This window comes from Moschus berezovskii, chromosome 7 (assembly GCF_049115385.1).
Source record: "Moschus berezovskii isolate FMDL1 chromosome 7, NW_MosBer_1.0, whole genome shotgun sequence".
Taxonomy (NCBI): Eukaryota; Metazoa; Chordata; class Mammalia; order Artiodactyla; family Moschidae; genus Moschus; species Moschus berezovskii.
The window spans coordinates 69971093-69993418 of NC_142466.1; the positions used below are offsets into that span (position 1 = coordinate 69971093).

Consider the following 22326-nt stretch of genomic DNA (forward strand, 5'->3'; position numbering starts at 1 on the left):
CCATTCCTGCAGGTAGCACCAGCAGTGATCGAGTAGAGGACCTTGCCACACCAAGCAGCCCTTAGAGAGGGCCCAAGGTAGTGCTGTCTGACCTGCTGCATATCATTTTCCCACCCTCCCACCTAGCAGCACTAGGCCTAGGGAAGTGTATTCCGCTTCCATGGGCAGCACCTACAGAAATCAAACAGGAACTCCAGCAGTAAACAGGAGCTCCATCAGCAACAGGTGAGTGTACCAGAACAGAATAGTACCATAAGGGCTCTGAAAACTAAATTATTATTGGAACCACAGCCTACAAATGTGGGCCAGGAGGTATATGATAAACCTAAACAGAATAACTGCCTGCTAAAATTAGACATTTAAATAGGATCCAGAGTCTCCTAATATGTGTTCAGATGTGCAGGTTACAATGAAAAAAATCAATCATTATACAAAGAACCAGGGAAATGACAACTTGAATGAGAAAAAACAATTAACAGACACCAACATTATCTTGAATCAGATGATGGAATTTATCTGACAATGATTTTAAAGCAGCTGTTGGAAAAATGCTTTAATTTGCAATTGTAAATCTTTTTGGAAAAAAAAAAAGAAAATTCACCAAAGAGAGAGAACATACAAAAAAGAACCAAATGTTCATGGTGCTTTTCAAGTCTACTATATCCTACTTTTCTGTATATTTTTTAAAATAATTTTATTTGTTTATTTTTGGCTGTGCAGGGTCTTCATTGCTGTACAGGCTTTTTCTCTAGTGTCAGAGAACAGGGGCTATTCTCTAGTTGTGGTTTGCGGGCTTTTCATTGTAGAAACTTCTCTTGCTGTGGAGCATGGGCTCTAGGACTTATAGGCTTCATTAGTTCCTGCACATGGACTCAGTAGTTGCTGCTCAGGGGCTCTAGAGCACAGATTCAGTAGTTGTGGCACACGGGCTTAGTTGTTCCACAGCATGTGGAATCTTCCCGGACCAGGGAAGGAAACCTGTGTCTTTTGCTTTGGCAGGCAGATTCTTTTACCACTGAGCCACAAGGGAAGCCCCTACTTTTCTGTATATTCCTTATATTAATTTTTGAGAGTTTGATACTGAAACTCCAACTAAAAATCTTAATTTATCTACTTAAAAATAATCATAATATATGGGCTTCCCTGGTAGCTCAGACGGTAAAGTGTCTGCCTACAATGCAGGAGACCTGGGTTCGATCCCTGGGTCAGGAAGATCCCCTGGAGAAGGAAATGGCAACCCACTCCAGTATTCATGCCTGGAAAATCCCATGGACCAAGGAGCCTGGTGGGCTACAATCCATGGGGTCACAAAGACTCGGACACGACTGAGTGACTTCAATAGTGGAATTATATATAACTTTGTTCTGTATTTTCCAAGTCTCCTATAAATGTGTTATCATACTTGCATAATTTAAAAAATAAAAAAGAGGGAAAAAAAGAACCAAATGGAATGACCAAAATAAAAATGCGGTATATGAGCTCAATGGCAGAATGAATATAACAGAGAACAGAATCAAAGAACTTGAAGCTAGAACAGTAGAAATTACCCAATCTGGACAACAGAGTGAATAGACTTAAACAAAAGAAAACAAAATAACTAGTTGAGACTGAGTTCTGTGGGGGGAAAAATAAAAATCTAGCAGAGTCTTAGGGACCTGTTGGGAGAATAAGAAAAGATCTAGTATTTGTATTATTGGATCCTCAAAACAAAGAGTGAGATTGAGGTGTATTTGAAGACATAATGGCTGAAACTTCTAAAATTTGGCTAAGGATATAAATCTGCAGGTTCAGGATGCTTAGGAAATCCCAGATAGGATGAATTCGAAGAATCCCATACCATAATGAAACTTATGAAAACTAAAGACAAAGAAAAGCTCTTATAAATAGCCAGAGAGAAATGATGCATTCCCATAGGGGAATACCAGTTTTAATGACAGTGGTTTTTCATTCACAGTCATGGAGAAATCATGAAGGAAAGAAATGGCACATTTTTAGTGGTGAAGGGAAAAAACCTGTCAATCAAAATTCTGTATCCTCCAGAAATGAAAAGGAAATGAAGAAGATATTCTCAGATGAAAGAAAACTAGGAGAATTTGTCATTAACTGACTTACTCCTAAAGAGGGACTAAAGGAAGTTGTCTCAACAGAACAGAAATAATCTAAAATGATTTGGAACTTCAGAAAGTATAAGCATAAGCCCTAACATAACAGTAATTACTTTAAATATAAAAACACATAAAAATATGTTCAGCTTCATTAGCTATTAGGGAAGTGTAAATTAAAGCTACATTGAGATTCAGCTGGCTAGTTGGGGTCATGGGCTTTCCATCCTAGAACCATGACCCAATTTGTCCATAACCTCACAGAGAAGATCCCAGCACTGCTGTGGCTTACTCAAAGCCTCGATTGGCCAGATTTTGGCACTATGCCAAGGTTGATCTGGTTCCTCCAACTCTGCTGAGATCCTTACAGCTATTCAGAGATGGGCAAAAAATATCAATAGTGCTCAAACAAGTAGCTTCAAACAGCTCCCAGTTAAGGAAACTCTACTGAATGGTGTGGTGACCACTGAGATGTGGCTATGGTTTTATGTTGGTGAGATTCTAGGCAACTGTGACATCATTGGCTATGATGTTTGAAGACCAATCTTTAATATATGATTATATTTGCTTTATTATTTGAGTGTTCTTGGATTATGTGTGAACAGGCTGTTAATTGAAGATGAGATAAGATAGAATAAGATAATGTGTCAAAAAAAACCTATATTGAGACACACCTATCAGAATGGCTAAAATAAAAAATAGTGATACTGTAATAATAGGGGACCTTAATACCCACTGACATCAATGGACAGGTCATCCAGACAAAATCAGTAAGGTAACAGAGGTCTTAACACAGCAGACCAAATGAACCTAATAGATATCTTGTTGTTCAGTTGCTAAGTCGTGTACACCTTTTTGCAGTCCCATGGACTGTAGCATGCCAGGCTTCTCTCTCCTCCACTGTCTCCCAGAGTTTGCTCAGATTCGTGTCTATTGAGTTAGTGATGCTATCTAACCATCTCATCCTCTGCTGCCCTTGTCTCCTTTTGCCTTCAGTCTTTTCCAGCATCAGGGTCTTTTCCAGTAAGTCAGCTATTCACATCAGGTGGCCAAAGTATTGGATCTTCAACTTCAGCAACAGGCCTGCCAATGAATATTCAGGGTTGATTTTCTTTAGGATAGACTGGTTTGATCTCCTTGCTCTCCAGGGGACTCTCAAGAGTTTTCTCCAGCACCACAATTTGAAACCATTGATTGTTCAGTGCTTAGCCTTTTTTATGGTCCAATCGCACATACATAACAACTGGAAAAACCATAACTTTGACGATATGGACCTTTGTTGGCAAAATGATGTCTCTCCTTTTTAATATGCCGTCTAGGTTTGTCATAGTTTTCCTTCCGAAGGGCAAGCATCTTTTCATTTAATAGATACCTATAGGGCGTTAAATCTAAAAGCAGCAGAATACATATTCTTTTCAAGTGCACATAGGACATTCTCCAAGATAGATCATATACTAGGTCACAAAACAAACTTCAACAAATTTAAGAGGAAGAAATTATATCAAGCATTTTTTCTGAGCACAGTGGTATGAAACCAGAAATCAACTACAGAAAGAAAAATGGGAAAAGAACAAACATGTGGCGAGTAAACAGCATGCTACTAAAAAAAAAAAAGGTCGACAGTGAAATCAGAGGAAATCAGAAAATAGCTCAAGACAAATGAAAATGGAAATATAACTTTCCAAAGTTGGGATGCATCAAAAACTGTTCTGAGAGAGACGTTTATAGTGATATAGACTTGATGTCTATATCAATATATCACCAACTCAATGGACATGAGTTTGAGTAAACTCTGGGAGTTGGTGATGGACAGGGAAGCCTGGCATGCTGCAGTCCATGGGTTCACAAAGAGTTGGACATGACTGAGTGACTAAACTGAACTGAGACTTCTCAAAAGAAACAATTAAAGAAAACCTCAAAAACCTAACCTGTTGCCTAAAAGAATTAGAAAAAGAAGAGCAAACAAAGTCCAAAGTCAGCATAAAAATGAAATAATAAATATCAAAGAAGAAATAAAATAGAGATCAGAAAAACAATAGAAAAGATCAATGAGACCAAGAGCTGGTTTTAAAAAAAGATTTAAAAATTGATAAACTTTTAGCCAGGCTCACCAAGAAGAAAAGAGGACCCAAGTAAGAACTGAAGAGGAGAAATAACAACTAATACTGCATAGATACAAAACAATCATAGAGAATATTATGAACAGTTAGGTGCCCATGAATTGGACAGTCTAGAAGAGATGGACTTTCCTCATAGCTCAGTAGTAAACAATCTGCCTGCAATGCAGGAGACCTGGGTTTGATTCCTGGGTTGGGAAGATCCCCTGGAGAAGGAAATGGCAACCCACTCTGGTATTCTTGCCTGGAGAATCCCATGGACAGAGGAGCCTGGCAGGCTACAGTCCATGGAGTCGCAAAAGTCAGATGCCACTTAGCAACTAAATCAGAAGAGATGGACAAATTTCTAGAAACATACGAACAGCCAAGACTGAAACAAACAGAAAAGACAGTTTGAACAGGCTGGGTACTAGAAGTGAAATTGAATTTATAATAGAAAAGCTAGAAGCAAAGTCCAGGACTAAATGGCTTCACAGGGGAGTCCTAGCAAACATATGAATAAGAACTAATATATGTTCTTCTCAAGCTATTCCAAAAATTGAATAGGAGGGATCACTCCCACATTCATTCCATGGGCTACCACTATCTCAATACCCAAACCAGAGATGCCAGAGAGAAAGAAAATCACAGACCAATATCTTTGATGAATATAGATGCAAAAATATACAACAAAATATTAGCAAACCAAATCTGACTATATAAAAAGGGTCATATACCATGATCAAGTTGGATTTATTCCAGAGTCATAGGGATGGTTCAACATTTGCATGTCAATCAATGTGATACACCACATTAACAAATGAAAGGCTCAGAATCACATGATCATCCCCAATAGACACAGAAAAAACATTTGATAAAATTCTATATCTACTCAGGATTAAAAGCTGTCATCAAAGTGGGTATAGAGGGAACTTATCTCAGCATAATAAAGACCGTTTATGACCAATCCACAGCCAAAATCATACTCAGTGGTAAAACCCTTCACACTAAATTCAAGAACAAGACAAGAATGCCCACTCTTTCCACTTCTGTTTAACATAATATTGGAAGTCCTAGCCACTGCAGAAAAGAAAAAGAAGTAAAAGGTATCCAAATTGGAAGGGAAGAGGTAAAACGGTCACTTCTTGCAGATAACATGATACTTTATAGAGAAAACCCCAAAGTCTCCACCCCAAAACTATTAGAAATAATAAATTAATTCAGCAAGGTTGCAGGGTACAAAATTAATAGAAATCTGTTGTATTTCTATATGCTATAATGGAATATCAGAGAATAAGAAAGCAATAGCATTTATAATGACATCAAAAAATAAAATAACTAGGAATAAACCTAGATAAGGAGGTGAAATACCTATACTCTGAAAACTGTAAAACATTGATGATGAAAGTTGAAGGTGATACAAAGATGGACAAAGTGGTCTTAGATTTGAAGAATTAATATTGTTAAACTAGCCATACTGCACAAAGCAATCTACAGATTTAATGCAGTCCTTATCAAAATACCCAGAACATTTTTCACAGAACTAGAACAAATAATCCTAAAATTCATATTGAACCATCCATTCCGTTCCGTCACTCAGTCGTGTCCGACTCTTTGCGACCCCATGGACTGTAGCCTACCAGGCTTCTCCGTCCATGGGATTCTCCAGGCAAGAATACTGGAGTGGGTTACCATTTCCTTTTCCAGGGGATCTTCCCAACCCAGGGATTGAACCCGGGTCTCCCACATTGGAGGCAGACGCTTTAACCTCTGAGCCACCAGGGAAGCCCATATTGAACCATAAAAGACTTTAAATTGCTGAAGCAATCTTGAGGAAAAAAAGAGCAAAGCTGGACTTCAGACAATACTACAAAGCTACAGTAATGAAAACAGCATACTACTGGCACAAAAACAGACACAGATCAATGTAACAGAATAGAGAGCCCAGAAATAAACCCACACACCTATGATCAGTGAACCTATGACAAAGGAGGCAACTGTATACAATGGAGAAAAGATTGTCTCTTTAACAAGTTGTTGCTGGGAAAACTGGACAACTACATGTAAAATAAGATATTAGAGCATTCTCTCACACTGTATACAAAAGTAAACTTAAAATGGTTTAAAGACCTAAATGTAAGACCTGAAACTATAAAAGTCCTAGAAAAACGTTGTATACCACAGGGAATTATCTTATTAGCCATTCAGTTCAGTTCAGTTGCTCAGTTGTGTCCGACTCTTTGTGACCCCATGATATTAGCCATTATCTTGTAATAACTTACAATGGAGTATATCTGCAAAAATATCGAATCACCATTCTGTATACCAGAAAGTAATATAGTATTACAAATCAAATGTACTTCAATTTAAAAATATAACACTGAATCTGGCAAGCATACAGAGAAAATGGATCACGCATAGCATTGTTTTTGGGAATATAAAATTGTACAGCTGTGTTAGAAGATAGTTGAGGATAAGTTAGAAGTTAGATAGAGGATGAGTTAGAAGATAGTTTCCTTAAAAAAAAGAAAGCTAAACAGAAATTCCACTCCTAGACATTTATCCCAGAGATATGAAAACTTCGGTTTATACAAAAACCTGTACACCGGTGTCCATAGTAACTTTATTCATAATAGACCCAAACTAGAAACAACCCAGATGTCCTTGAGAAGTTGAAAGATTCAACAAACTGAATACATCCGCACTACAGAATATACCTCTCAACAGTATAAAGGGATGAACTATGGACATACGCAACATCAGTGGATCTCAAGGGATTTGTGCTGAGTTGAAGGCAATCTCAAAAAGTTACATACTGTATGACTCTATATAACATCCTTGAAATGACAAAATTTTAGAGATCGAGAACAGAGAAGTGATTGCCAAGATTAAGGGTTGGAGAAAGGGGAAGGATGTGGCAATGCAAGAGGGAGCCTTGTAATGATGGGGTAGTTCTGCATGTTGATTGTAGTGCTGGCTACATGAACCTGTGTGTGTGGTAGAACTATACACACATACATGTAAGTGAAAGTTGAGTATGCTCTGGATTATACCAGTGTCAACTGCTTGGTTTTGATATTGTACTATGCATGGTATTACCATTGGAGGAAACTGGGTGAAGGGTACGTGAGACTTCTATGTACATTTTTTTTGATTCCCATGAATTTATAAATATTTCAAAACAAAAGATTAAAATTGATAGCAAAAACTTTCTATATGGTTTTAGTTTTGAGAATTAATATAGTATATGCTTTTGTTTTTTGCCTTTCACTGTAAGAATTTTGAATTCCATATAGTGTAGAATGTCTTCTGGGCTTCCCACGTAGCTCAGTGGGTAAAGAATCTGCCTGCAGTGCAGGAGACAATGGTTTGATCCCTGGGTTGGGAGGATCTCCTGGAGGAGGGCATGGCAACCCACTCCAGTATTCTTGCCTGGAGAATCCCGGGGACACAGGAGCCTAGTGGGCTATAGTCCATAGTGTCGCAAAAAGGCAAACATGACTGAAGCAACTGAGCATGCATACACAGAATGTCTTCTCCATTCTTGTACAGTGATTTCTAGAACTGCATACCTGTCTTCAGTTGTCTTTGTATGGATGTATTTCAGGCTATTTTAATTAAAGCTATTAAAGTTGTTGTAAAACATCTTCATCAAACTTTTTTTAAAAGAGTATAATACAAATTGAAAGTTACATAAGAGAAATCTAAATACCATCTGGTGGCAGAGGGTATGGGCTGCCTTTCAAATTATAAAACCAAAGAAGTTGCTCTTACCAAAATAGAATAATAGCAAAATATTTTATTTATAAACTTATGAAATATTAAGGAGTAATCTTAAGTAGTAGAAGCTATTATGAGTTTAAACTTTTTAAAGTCACCGTATCTTTTGAGAAGCTAATGAAAGTTATGTGATCTTCGCAGAAAAATTAATTGGTGCACATATGCACGCATGTTTGTCTACTAATGCAGGAAATATATGGACCTCAGAAGCCCATTCTCAAAAATTCTGCTTAATAACAAACTGGAAGATTCTAGAAAAATAGTGTAACTGATATTCTCCAGTATTGTAGGTGTCAATATAAGTTTACTATGGCCTACAGTGAAATAGAAAGAGGAGTCAAAACTGAGGATAATATGATTGATTTGTGGTTTCTCTGGGAAATATTTATTACTAAAAAAATATAATTCACAACCATTGTATTTTGTTAAAATGATGATTATTAAAATGAGGTGTTTAAATATATGTATGCATGAAACATAGGTGAATATGGTGCTGAAGACCAGGGTTTAATGAGGCCTAGAATGAGACAAGAAATCACTGTATGTATATCATAGTAAGATCATGGACTTTGGATATAATAAAGGACTGTTTGGCATTAGCCACTCTGGGAGTTGGTGATGGGCAGGGAGGCCTGGCATGCTGTGATTCATGGGGTTGCGGAGAGTCGGACACGACTGAGCAACTGAACTGAACTGAACTGAACTGAATGGGAACCATGATTGAAAAGATATCTTACAAGTATTAAGCTAAAGTAAATGAATGTATGTTTCTGAGATCTTGTAGGTTTTAAAAGTCGTATGCTGCTGCTAAGTCGCTTCAGTTGTGTCCGACTCTGTGCGACCCCATAGACGGCAGCCCACCAGGCTCCCCCGGTCCCTGGGATTTTCCAGGCGAGAGTACTGGAGTGGGTTGCCATTGCCTTCTCCCAAAAGTTGTATACTAAATAATTATAGGAAACATTTTCTAAAATACATTTATTGTTTTGTTGTGATTACAGAAGTATTAATGAGTATTGTATTGAAAATTGGCAAAGTATAAGCGAGTAAAAGAGAAATCACCTCTAATCTAAACATAAACATTAAAAAATATCTTTCTATATTATTTATATAAGTTTTAAAAATACAAATTGGGTCATGATGTATATTACTGTTTTTTAACCTGTTTTAAAAGACAATATATTAACGTTTTCCATATTGTTAAATACACATCTACAGTATCATTTTTCATGTCAGGCTAGTCCATGGTCTAGTCATTTATTAAATATAAATGTTTTTTATATTGCAAGCAATTCAACAATGAATATGTATGTAGAATAATCCTTGCCTGTATTCACAACTAGTTATTTAGAATAAATTAGTAGAAATAGACTCTCTGGGTAAGAGGGTATACACACTAATGATTTATTAATTTGTACTGTAAACAGTGATACCAGATAGAGTTTTCTAGAAACACATGGGAATGATAGTTTACTTGTACACTTGCCAACACTGGGCATCAGTTTTTATTTGGTGTTCTAAAAGGTGAAAAAAAATGTACCTATGCTTTAATTTCTATTTCTTTGATTTTGATTCTTAAGGAAGTTATGTTTTTCATGTTTATTAGCCCATTTAGGGATCTTTTATAACTTACATATTTTGTCATTCGTTGGTTTTTCTTTCTAATTTGTAAAAGTGATTTATAAATTACGATGTTGACCTTTTCATTCTGTAATATGTTGGCAATGTTTGCTCAGTTTATTTCTTTAATTTTATTTATTTATTTATTAAGGCTGTGTTGGGTCTTCATTGCTGTGCAGGCTTTTTTCTAGTTTCACGAGTCGAGCTACTCTAGTTGCAGTGCACAGGCTTCTAGTTGCAGTGCACAGGCTTCTCGTTGCAGTGGCTTCTCTTGTTGAGGAGCACAGGCTCTAGGGCACTCAAGCTTCAGTAGTTGTGGCATGTGAGTTCAGTAATTATGGCATGTAGACTCAGTAGTTGCAGCTTCCAGGCTCTAGAACACAGGTTCAGTAGTTGTGGCACACGAACTTATTTGCTCCACAGTTTGTGGGATCTTCCCGGATCAGGGATTGAACCTGTGTCTTCTGCATTGGCAGGCGAACTCTTTACTACTGGGAGCCATCAGAAAAGCCCCTCCCTTGTTTATTTAATTATGATATTTTGGGTATACAAAAACTTTGAATTTTTCTAGTTCCATCTATCACTCTCTTCCTTTATGGCTTTTGCCTTTAGGTGTTATGCTTAGAAAAGAATTTCAACCCCCAATTTATGTAGTATGTCTTCTGTTTACTTTTAGACTTTTGATGGTTTTATTTTTTGCATTTAAACCTTTAATTCACCTAGAATTTATTTTGTTGTATAGTGTGAGAGATGACTCAGTGGGTAAAGAATCCACCTGCAAAGCAGGAGATGCCGGTTTGATCCCTGGGTTGAGAAGATCCCCTGGAGGAGGAAATGGCAACCTACTCCAGTATTCTTGCCTGAAAAATCCCATGGACAGAGGAGCCTAGGGGACTACAGTCCATGGGGTTACAAAGAACCAGACACAACTGAACAACTGAGCATGCACACTGAAATTGTGTGAGAGTAGGAATCTTTCCTGTTATGATGTCCTAACATCAATTATGAGATACTTTCTTTTCCTGATGGTTTGAAATGCTGTCTCTACCAATACTAAATTGTTATACGTATATGATTCAATTTCTGGGCTTTCCGTTCAGAATCGTTGACTATACCTATCTCTTCTTTCACAGTGCCAAACTACTCAGGTTATTATAAATTTATAGTAAGTGTTCATAACCTTTACTTTCTACTTGCTCCACTCTGTACCTCCTAATTGGGTTTGTTGCTTTTGTCATGTGCTTTTATTACACCTACTGCCCCTGTTACAGCACTTAGTAGACTTTTTTCTTATATATATATTCAATCAGTGCATTAATTATCTATTATGTAACAGATGACCACAAATTTAGCAGTTTACAGCACATGCTTATTATCCCATAGCTTCTATGGATTAGGAATCTAAGAACCACTCAGCTAGGTTTCCTGTTTCAGAGTTTCTCATGCGACTGCAATCACACTGTCAGCTGTGGCTGGGATCAGCTGAGATGAATCCCCTTCCAGGCTCACTTAATGGTTGTTTGTACAATCTATTCCTTTTGAGTTTTGCCTTAATTTCTTCTGGCTGGCCAAAGACCAACTTCAATTTCGTGCCATGTAAGCCTCCCTAACGTGGCCATTCGCCTCATCAGAGCCAACAAAGAGTAATTATGTTACCAAAGTGGAAATTAGAATCTTCTGTAATCTAATTATGTATAATCCCCTCAACCTTAAAGTATCCTATTGATTAGAAGCAAGTTACTCAAAGGGATCGGATTACACAAGGCTGTGGTACCAGAGGCATAGTCAGTTTTCTCAACTATATGTGTAGTCCATGAGACTAATGGTATCTTTCTCTTGTGTATTGTTGATCATTACACTCTGACACAGTGCCTGGCACGTAATAGTAGGTCCTTAAATATTAGTGGGATAATGGTGTGTCTCTAATAAATGGCATATGTTTAAATGTGGCTTTTTTGGGGAGAGGACAGGCTAAATATTCGTCTTTCTTTAAGAAACAAAGTAGTAAGTCTTTTATACTTACTGTTATAAGTTGGTTGGACCTCTGTTATCTTATTATGTTTGTTTTTCATGTGCCCCTGTGCTTTTCCTTGACTATTTTTCTTTTGCTGTGTTAACTGTTTCCTTTCCTGTGCATTAGACCCACCAAGGCTTGAACCAAAGCAGCCCCTACCATATCCTTGCTGTGCTTTCTTTCATTGTCCGCTCATAACCCCCTGCTTCCTGCTCAAGTCCTCACAGCTGACTCAAAGCAGGCAAAGATTCCAGTTTACATTTCTTAGTGTTCTGAAGCAAGGGAAAGGATTGCTGTCTCCCTGCCAGTTCTGCATAAGTAGGAATTGGATATGTTTTTGGCATCTTCTGTATTATCTAGATGCATTAATACATGAATGTGATGCTGTTATAATTGCAGAGCATCATATACTAAATAAACATTTGCTTGTCGCCTACAATCTCATAATTTCTTTTAGAATTTAAGAGATGTGCTTCTTTTTTTTCACTCCAGGTTATGTTGTCCTCTGAGATTCCAAAATTCCCCACAGACCCACATTATGGAAACCTCTCCTCTTTCATGACTCCCTCCCCAGGGCTGGTCTCCATCCCTAAATCTTTTGTCTCTGCGTTTGTCTTTTATGTTTTGTCCTACCTACTTTCAAAGAGATTGGGCTGCCTTTTTGGGTGCCTGGTGTCCTCTGCCAGTGTTCAGAAGTTATTTTGTGGAAGTTGCTCAACATTCAAATGATCTTTTGATGAATTTGTTGGGGAGAAAGTGGTCTCCCCGTCCTGTTCCTCCACTATCTTGGGACCACCTCTGATGTGCTCCATTTCAGAGAATTGACCTAATTTTTAGAGTATTCCATACTGTTGAAAAATTGTGAAATAGGTATACTGTGTCACAATCACCTCTAGTCCCATACCCACTGCTGGGAAGTCTTTGATTCATTCAGTCATCCTGTTCCTTCTTAGTGCATTCACTCCTTCTTGCAGGTTCCAAGCACTGCCTTAGGCACTAGAAACACAAGTAATAGACATTTGGAGTCTAGTGAGACAGGCAGACATGAACACAAATTATTTCTGTTTGTGGGTTGGGGATGGTATTTCTTTGTCCTTATGTTTAGAAAAATTTTCTGCATATTTCCAATCAATTCACACAAGAATTATTTTGGTGAGGGTATGAGGTGGAAAATCTACCTTTCTTTCCTAAGTCGTTAATTGAGCATCCCCTCTCTGGTTTGAAATGCCACTTTTATCTTGTGCTGAGATATTAATATAATGTGAATTGAGTATTTATAAGCTCTTTACTATTTTACTTATCTTGTCCAACTATGTTATACCTGTATAACACATTTCAGAATCTGGTAATGCAAGTCTTTCATTTTTTAGTTACAGTCAAAAATATTCTTTATGTTCAACTGTTTATTCTTTGCATGGTTTACTTTATTTTGTATTGCTAGTTTCTTAATGAGTTTGTGTGCTCTTTGCAACCCCATGAACTGTACCCCTCCAGGCTCCTCTGTCTATGCAATTTTCCAGGCAAGAATACAGCAGTAGGTTGCCATTTCCTTCTCCAGGTTATCTTCCAGACCCAGGGATTGAACCCATGTCTCCTACCTCTCCTGCATTGCAGGTGGATTCTTTACCCATTGAACCATTGGGGAAATGTGACTTCCAAGTTCTTTTAAATTACTAGTTTAAATTCAGCCTTTAATATACTTTCCTTCAGTGAATATGAAAGCTGATACAAGGTATCATTTTAATTTTCCCCTTTTGAAATACTTTAGTGACTTATTTTGCTGCTCAATGCCACAGAAACTTTAAATGAAAAGTATAGTGTTTGAAACTTGGTACTGACTTTGCCATTTGAATTTTAATTTACCTTTGTTTTATACCTTAGGTTTAGCCCAAAAACATCCCTTCCGCCACCTTTTCAGATGCATCTCTCAAGAACCTGTACTAAGGAAATGAGTGGTATGTTTTCTAAACATTATTTTTGTGATACATTATGGCTTCTGGAGCCTCAGAACCCTAAGAAGAGTATCTAGTGGTGGCTTTTGACATTTGTTCTCACCTTCTCCCACTTGTAATATATCTCTCCTCCTCTCTTTTCTGATTTCTTTAAGTTATGAATTGTAGTGATCTAAAGACAAAGTAATACCTCCAAGGGTATCATTATTGTTCTGACTTGAGGCTTTCCTCACACCAGACCTGTTCTCTCACTTCCACTTGTTACCTACAGAGATCCTTGTGTCCCTTGTCACTCTCACTCATTAGAGAGTAAGATTTAAAGCACGTAAATAGGGGACTTCAACTCAAAAAATTGTTTCAGATATTCATAAAATACTTTCACATACTTAACACTATGTGAAAACTGGGTTCCTAAACTATGTGCAATGACTGTAAGCATCTAAATATAAATATATACAATCCAAAAGGACAATAGAAGACATAATAAAATTGAAGAATCTGAAGATCAGAAGTGCACACACTTGTCTTCTCCAACCAAAGTGTAAATCCCTTGCTCTTAGACCCACCGGAGGAATACATGGTTTTCAGAATTAGTACTTATACTACATGAAATTTATGTAGTTTTAAATGATTTGCTGCTTTACATGTGATTCTTACTGAGTTGAAATCATTTTTCCATAAGAATATATTTCCAGTATTTCTCATGAAAATTGATGGAACAGTTTGATTTTTGTCTTAATCAATTATATTTACATATGCATTTTCTGAAAAATGACCACTCAGTAAAGCCACATACCCTTTAGAGGTTGTAAATCCTTTAAATTAGAATAAGCTTTTTCTGCAGAACCTAGAGGACTTGTTTCAGGAGGATTACGATTCACCCATGGGCTGGGTGAATAACGTCTTACACATAACTTCTTCTAATTGCTGGCAGCCTAGATTACTTCCTTGATTTGTTGAACCAAAGACACAGAAGCTTAAATAACTCCAGTAGCCCCATGGAGCAGGTGCATTTGCAGACTCCAACTACATGCCAACTGCTGTCTTTCTCTTTAAGGGAGGGACTGGCCAGTTCCAAGAAATTCATCTTTTCCTTCTTCCTGGTTCTTTTATATACATTATTTGGGAAGAACTTTATAAATTAATTGTGACTTTAATAGGAAACAGATGTGGAAATCCTGGACCCTTCTATTGGCTGAGCCAAGCTAAGTCTCAGCAAAGGGCAGTTCTCATGCCCTCTGGTGGGTAAGGCAGAGTCAGCATCCAGCCATCCTAAAGGGATGGCTCTCCCTTCAGTTTCCTAGCATCTTCAGAGGCCAGCATCCCCAAACCAGCCTAAGTGTCTCTACAAGCCAGTTTTTAAAATAAGGTAAAAATTGTTGAATCCCAGCAGAAATACTGTATAATTAAAATATGAACATATTTTGTTTATAGATGGTAATTTTTATGTACTCTGGTCTGTATCCCAGTAAAATTTTAAAAATGTTTGGAATGAATTTTATAGTTCTTCCAGAAATGTCAGTTATTGTGGACACTTAAGATATTAACTCAGGTGTTCTGAGTTTTAAATAAAAAATAAATGTAAGAGAGCTAGCCAAAGCTCTGTAATACACTTATGAAAAATGAATGACTTGTTTTGGGGAAATAAAAGCAAATCATTAATAGTTATCTGTGGGCACCAGATTTTATTTATGTTCATAAACTGAGGCTAGGATGTTTATTACACGTGCATCAACTTTTGAACTTTTGCTTAGTGCTGAATTATTTTTTCTTATTAATAAAGGGCAAATTGATCATGTCTTAAAACCTGGAGAGTTGTTTATTTTTTATAAAATATTTTTCTGATATTACTGTTAAGGCATTATCCTTATGCTTTGTAAAATACAGCTTTAAATTTAGCATTACATATACACTATTATTGTCTAAAATTTAACCTTTCTTGGTTGCAATTTGAAAATAATTGGTTAAATAATTTCATTATTCTTTATGAAGCAAACATCATCCTGATGTTTAAATTAAGCTGTGACATATTTTTGCAAAATAGAGGGGCTAGGTTCCCTCTCTGAGTGGCAGTTGACCTTCCTGATTATTTCAGGATTAAAATTTAGAATGAAGTTGTTATGGTCCTGCTCTCCTAATCCTGTTCCCTTTGAAGTCCATTAACACCCACAAACCTGAAGTACAACAAAGCCTAAAGACACAAATACTAGATAATAGGGATAATCTGAAATGTTAAGCATTCTGGTTAATTCTATCATTTTTTTAATTTAAAGATAATTTAAATCAGACTGTTGAAAAACCAAATGTCACGCCTCCTGCCTCTTACACTTATAAAATGGATGAGGTTCAAAACCGCATAAAGGAAATGCTAAACAAGCATAGCAATGGCATTTGGATATCTAAGCTTCCACATTTTTACAAAGAATTATATAAAGAAGAACTAAGTCAAGGAATTTTACAACAATTTGAACACTGGCCTCATATTTGCACGGTACGTTTCTTCTTATTCTTCCCTCTTGATGCCTCCTCCCTGCCCCACTTTCAGATTTTGAGTTATTAGTTGTATCATCTTTTATTTGGGCAGCACGAAGCACTTTACATAATATTGCTTCATTAATCTTTTATCGCTAAGATTAACACAAATGAGTTCTTATTTATAGGACAAATACGTCTAGGTTGAGATCTGTGTGTGTTGTAATTGCTGTGTATTTAATATATGATCATATATATATACATACATATATATATATACCATTTAGTATTGAACTGTTACCAGTAGATACTGATGGCTTTGTCATTTTAATAATTTGAACTTAACTGGTAACAGAACATTTTTTGTTGGCCTCAAATTTTATATGCTTGTTCCTGAGCATTTTTAAAGACATTCAGCTGAACAGATTTTAGTTGTTTTGGCTAATTATTTATAGACTACCTTTAAAAAATTAATATAGAATTCAGATTTTAAATTTTTAAAAACTCCTTTGAAGAAAAAAATTGAAAAGTGAGCTAACATCAATTTTCATGCCTGTTCCTACTTGAGAGTCTATTATAATAAAATGATGGATCAGAGTAGTTTATCAGAAATCTTAGTTCAGCCAGAGAGAGAGAAAACTAGCTTCCTAAAGGTAAATAATCTTTAGATATTTCTCTTTTTTAATATAATTATTTATTTTTGGCTGCACTGGGTCTTTGTTGCCGCTCGCAGGCTTTTCTCTAGTTGTGGCGATTGAGATCTACTCTCTAGTTGCAGTGCACAGGCCTCTCGTTGCTATGGCTTCTCTTGTTGGGAGCACGGGCTGTAGGCGCCTGGGCTCAGTAGTTGTGGTACATGGGCTTACCCCACAGCATGTGGAATCTTCCCAGGGCAGGGATCAAACCCACGTCCCCTGTATGGCAGGCAAATTCCCAAACACTGGACCGCCAAAGAAGTCCCTCAATGTTTCTTAATGCTATTTACATAGACTATATTCAACAAAATAACTTTAGCTTTACTTGGTGCTTCTAAGCTTATAGAATTAAATATGCATGGCAATTATTATTTGACACAGGACTTTCATTTCTTTAACTTAATATATATTTTGGTCCCTAACGCTGGGTGCAGTGTCGGCCACTCCCTCTTACAGGCACGTGGCCTAAAGACAGCATGTATTTTTATAACCACTGCTTCCTTCAGGGCACTAACACCTGCTCCAGTCCCGTGGGCTTTCCAGACAAGGGTTATGTATCCATCCATCCATCCATCCATCCATTTATCTTGTTTGTTCTTACCTCATTCACTCTACACCACAGGTACCAGGCAGTGCCTTAGATACTGAGACCACCTTAGGGCAATGTAATATGCTGATGAATACACAGTGTGAAGTGAGAAAACAAGAAATACCAAACTCTGGAAATATGGCTGTTTCCCTCCCTGTAAAGTCAAGAATGATCATAAGAATGTTATCCCTGATTTATGTTGAATATGGGGTTTGTTCTTGTAGTGGGAATTTCTAAGGTCGCTATTTGATTTATTCCATTTTTATTCTTTTCTGGGAAGAATATTACTGGATGCAGGCTGAGCAGCATTGAGGAACCTCTCAGGTTTCCATAATCTTGAGGAGACTTTTGAGGTTTCACCAGGCTGCTCAATCTGAAAGTTAAAGGCCAGGAGCTTCTTTTTGAAATACATATGGTTCTTTTATTTTTTAAATGCATAGATATTCATGAACTTATGTTTTCAATGAACTTTAAGTTCTCTTATTGTGAAGATACACGTATAACTCACTATTAAGTTTCCAAAAAGAAGTTATCTTTGGAGTAAAAGAACTTAAATAAATTTCACAGATTCTTCTTACTGTAGTATATTTCTGGTTGATGGTTCCCTGGTGGCTCAGACAGCAAAGAGTCTGCCTGCAATGCAGGAGACCCGGGGTTTGATCCCTGGGTTGGGAAGATCCTTTGGAGAATGGGATGGCAACCCACTCCAGTGTTCTTGTCTGAGAAATCCCATGGACAGAGGAACCTGGTGGGCTACAGTCCATGGGGGTTGCCAGGAGTCATACATTATTGAGTGACTAATACTTTCTTTACTTTTCTGATTAGTTTGTTTTAAACTTCATGATAATAACTAGTATTTGTGTAGTTAAATTTATGGTTTTGGGAGAGAAATTCTCATCCTTACTACTTTACATGTCTGCAGACCCTCAAAATTTCTTTTGCCAGGATTGGTGGTGACAGAATACCTGTCTCTCTGATGTTAAAACTTTACCTAAAATGGGTGGTTTCCTACTAAATTTCAGGTGATAATTTTTAGTTTTTTGGTTGCTCAAATGCATCGTTGTTTCATGATTATTTCTGTCTAGGCAATGAGGGTAGAACATGAAGCAGAAATAAAATGTTATGTTTCTTATCTCCATGCTGTTCCTCTCAATTTTAATAGGACTGTTTAGATGTAATCACTATCAGTTGTCAGGTGTGAGAAATTGATTAGTGAATTTGTGTCTAGGATAACAAAAACTGCCAGTTTTAATGAGATCTATCAGTATTTTTCAAAATGGTCTTTTTAGTAAGCCTGATTTTTTTAACAGACTGCTGGTAAACAGTTTCAGAATGTTACACCATGGTCAATTTTAGACAGTTTTAAATAGCTATACCATGATTATTTTCCCTTTCTTCTGACTTCTTGTTTTTCACCTTGCTGGAAAGCAGGAACACTGATAGAATGCCCAGGGCTGATTCTACTGCAAATTGGTCAGACAGGTTACAACACACTGCACTGCAGAAATTTTAGGGTGAGAAAGACTTAGTGATATGTATCTCCATATGGCTTGTTGTGTAACTGAAGAAGAAATATGAGTGCACTGTATTTCTTTCTTTTTTTTTAAAGTGCTTTGTCTCCAAGTCATATAAAATATTCCATATAAAAGTACTGAAAAATAAAGTTATAAAAGAAATAAAAATCACCCATCATCCTAGCGCCCAGAGATAATCACTTTCAGGAGTTCCATTTGAGTGTAGAATGGGTCGCATCAGCTCAGAGGACCAAATAACAGCTCTGAAGTTTTACCTTGATGGAGGTTTGATCAGCTCTGTGCTATGAGTCATTTTACAAGTTTTTTAGATGGCATCTTGATACAAGCAGAAGTATGCTTTGAATCTGTTGTTTTTAACCTTTTGGATCTCTCTAGCAGCAAAATGTGTACTGAGAGTTTTAAAAGCTAAAGAGAATATAAAGCCATATTAACAGTGATGACCCAGTTCCATAGTGTTCCTAAAGAACTTGTGCAGAAGCTGTCTTGGAAAGGCTCAGAGCCCAAGATGGCAGACTGTTGGTCACGGATACCAAGCATCAAAGAATTGCTGTTGGATCCTAGGAGAAAGATAGCAACACCTCCTGGCTGTTCTGAAGGGGTGGCCTTATTAATAATGTTTTCTTTAATTGCTGTATTTGGCTGGTATTATATTTATAAGATGCTTCTATGAGCCACTCACTGACCTGGGTGCTAAGAATAACAATAAACCAGACAGACCTGAGCTTTGCCCTTCTGGAACTTAAGGAACTTTTCCCTGCCCAACAGGGAAAATAAGCACTGAGCAAATAAGGGTAAGCCTGCAGTTGTTATGAAGGAGAAATGCAGGGTGCTACGAAAACATGTAAACAGGAGTGTGCAGCATAGTCAGCCAAGTCAAGAAAAGTTTCCCAGAGGGGGCAGCTGTTACACAAAAATTTCAAATCTTGTGACAGTGATTGTTGAATACCAGAGATTTTGTTGAAACCCTCCAATTTCTGAAACATGGGTGGCGAGAGAAACCTCTGCATTCCTGACATGGAGTATCTGTCTCCAGTGCCTTGCCTGAAGCTGTGTGGAGAGCTGGGGGGTGGGTGAGGACTGCTTTAGAGCCATACGGAAACAGATGCATTTAGCTGAGAAGACACTCTGCTGGTACGTCAAGGGCCTAGCAAAGGAGCACTGGCAGGTAGCTTCATGATAGTGGGAAACATTCGGAGTTCAGCTAGAAGCACATCAAGCCTTAATCACAGAACATTACATTAGTGAATAATAACATAAAATGATATGAATGAGAAAAATACCTAATGATGCTAATTATTCATGCTTTTACAAAAAAGTTTTACTGTTATTCTGTATTTTATATGTCATTTTTTTTGTTAGAAATCACTGAGCTTTAAGTCATTTAGTCCTTCTAATACCTCAGACTTAAAAATTCCTGAAGTTCTGGATTGCAATTTCTGTAATATCAAAGGCAGCAACAGCAGTTGTGCCACTTACATACTTTTGTATGTTCAGGAATTTGTCTTAACTTTAATTATGACAATTAATTACATAAAATAAAGCACCTGTTAGCCCATGCAAAATGAATTGCCTCTTTTTTTAAAGCCTGGATATGTCTGTGTAAAAAATACCTTGAATTCTAAGGAAGTGAACATAAATGAAACAGCAGTGATGTATCCTCAACCTTAACAGTTTTGATACAATCTATATGGCCATTCCAGCAGAAGCAGCACTGAGAAGTAAAGCCAGGACTTGAAAATACAGCCATAATAGTGAATTGGAATCCAGTATCTTTTCTGACTTCTCATCAGTAAAAAGAAACACACAATGAACACATTGGAACAGTTTTAAAATTTAAATTCAGTGACCATCTGAGTAGGAGAAAGATAAAATTGCACTGTAGTGAAATCAGAATAGGACACTTGGGGAGTGGTGTAATGTTGCTGTTCCAGAACTTGAAACAGAAAACTACCCGTCGGCCCAATAGTATAATAGAGTTTGGTCTTTGGAGTTTGGTTTTTGCCTTGACCATTTCTTAGTGGTATTACTTTCAGCGTACAGATCGGGGCCTCAGTCTGCTCTAAAATATGACTGTTCTTCCATCTCTTAGGGTTTTTAGAATTAAGTGACACAAACTTTATTATAAAAGAGTAGCTGCCAGTACAGTATAGAAACATAGCAGATATATAGGAAAAGGCAGCTGTTCTTTTTCCAGGGGCAGCCCAGCTTAAATGAAAGCAGGTTAAAACCCACTGGTAAAGCAGAGGCATTACTAGAAAATGCTACAAAGGAGCTTCTGAAAACAGAGGTAACGCTGAAGAGGACAGAACAAAGCTTAAATTGAAAAATAAGGAGCAGTGGATAAAGAAAATGATACTCTTAGATGAAGTGAATTTCTGCCTTTCTGAAGGGGCAGATCCTGCTCCCCCTAGAGGTAATGAGAAGCATATCTAGTACCTGCTTGGCTTAGAATACACAGTAAAAGCCAGAGCTGCCACCCAAGATCATCCCCCAAAGATCTCCACACATTTTACCAGGATAATGTTTTCTTGCGGAGACATGCGAACAAATGCTGAACCTTGGGCCATGCTAAAGGAAAATGGCTTGAAATTGGTCCAAATACAAATGATTAGTCAGCATCAGTGCGAAGTCCTTAGTAGGAAAGGGGTGAGAGTGAAAGGATATTGACCTTGAAATATATAATGTCTATAAAACTACTCACCCTAGGTGGTAGAAAAAGAGTTTCTCTAGGTATATGGTCTGTGAACAGATGGGGTACCGTCTGCAAGGAACTTTTTACCTTTCCCTTTGATTAACTCTCTGTGGAATATGCCACAAACACCTGTACTTTCTTAAACAGAAGTGACTAAAAATTATAATTTTCTGAACTATCCTGGGCATAGTGGGAGCCTCTACAGGGGAGGGTGACAGATGTAGGTGGTCTGGAATGGTAAGTTGGGTATTAACTCATCTCCGTGTATTATACTATGTGAAGTATAAGCTCCACCCACTGCCTTACAGGCTTCAGATCTTAACCTATCAGTTTTTTCTTCACTGGGGACCATTTCCTCATCTCTTTCTCAATTGTCCAACTCTTCCAGAACTTCTCAACTTTAACACAAAAAGCCTGAGCTCTGTAGGAGGTCATCAACCAGTCTTTCTTTCTGTGAACTGGCTAATCATAGGTACAGGCTTCTAGTCAAGGACTCTTTGATGTTTTAGTTGTTGCTATAGCTCCTTTTCCCTATTTCTTGGATAGTGATTTATCATACTGTCTCAGGTTTGTATTGAGTGATGCCCTTATAAAGTGAAATTTAGAACATAATTTAAAATCTTCAACACAAAGAAACCACTACCCAGTGGAAACAAAGCTGTGGCTGAATAAGACCCATACAACTGCTTTGAAAACTTTGATTTAATTGAACAGTACCAATTGCGTTACAGAATCCCAAAGAAATTCTAATTCCATTAGAAACAGTAAGTTTACCTTAGCAA

General features: G+C 37.2%; 1 protein-coding gene and 1 pseudogene across 4 annotated transcripts in view; both read left to right on the plus strand.

Annotated features, from left to right (window-relative positions):
- Positions 1–22326, plus strand: part of TDRD7 (tudor domain containing 7) — a 91719-nt gene that overhangs the window by 23233 nt on the left and 46160 nt on the right. For all 4 annotated transcript variants that reach the window (XM_055427095.2, XM_055427096.2, XM_055427097.2 and 1 more), the window contains exons 5-6: positions 13491–13564; positions 15835–16052. In XM_055427095.2, coding sequence (XP_055283070.2) covers positions 13491–13564; positions 15835–16052 — 292 coding nt within the window. The remainder of the gene's footprint in view (positions 1–13490; positions 13565–15834; positions 16053–22326) is intronic.
- LOC148777352 (ATP synthase F(0) complex subunit g, mitochondrial pseudogene) lies at positions 1087–7299 on the plus strand (annotated as a pseudogene).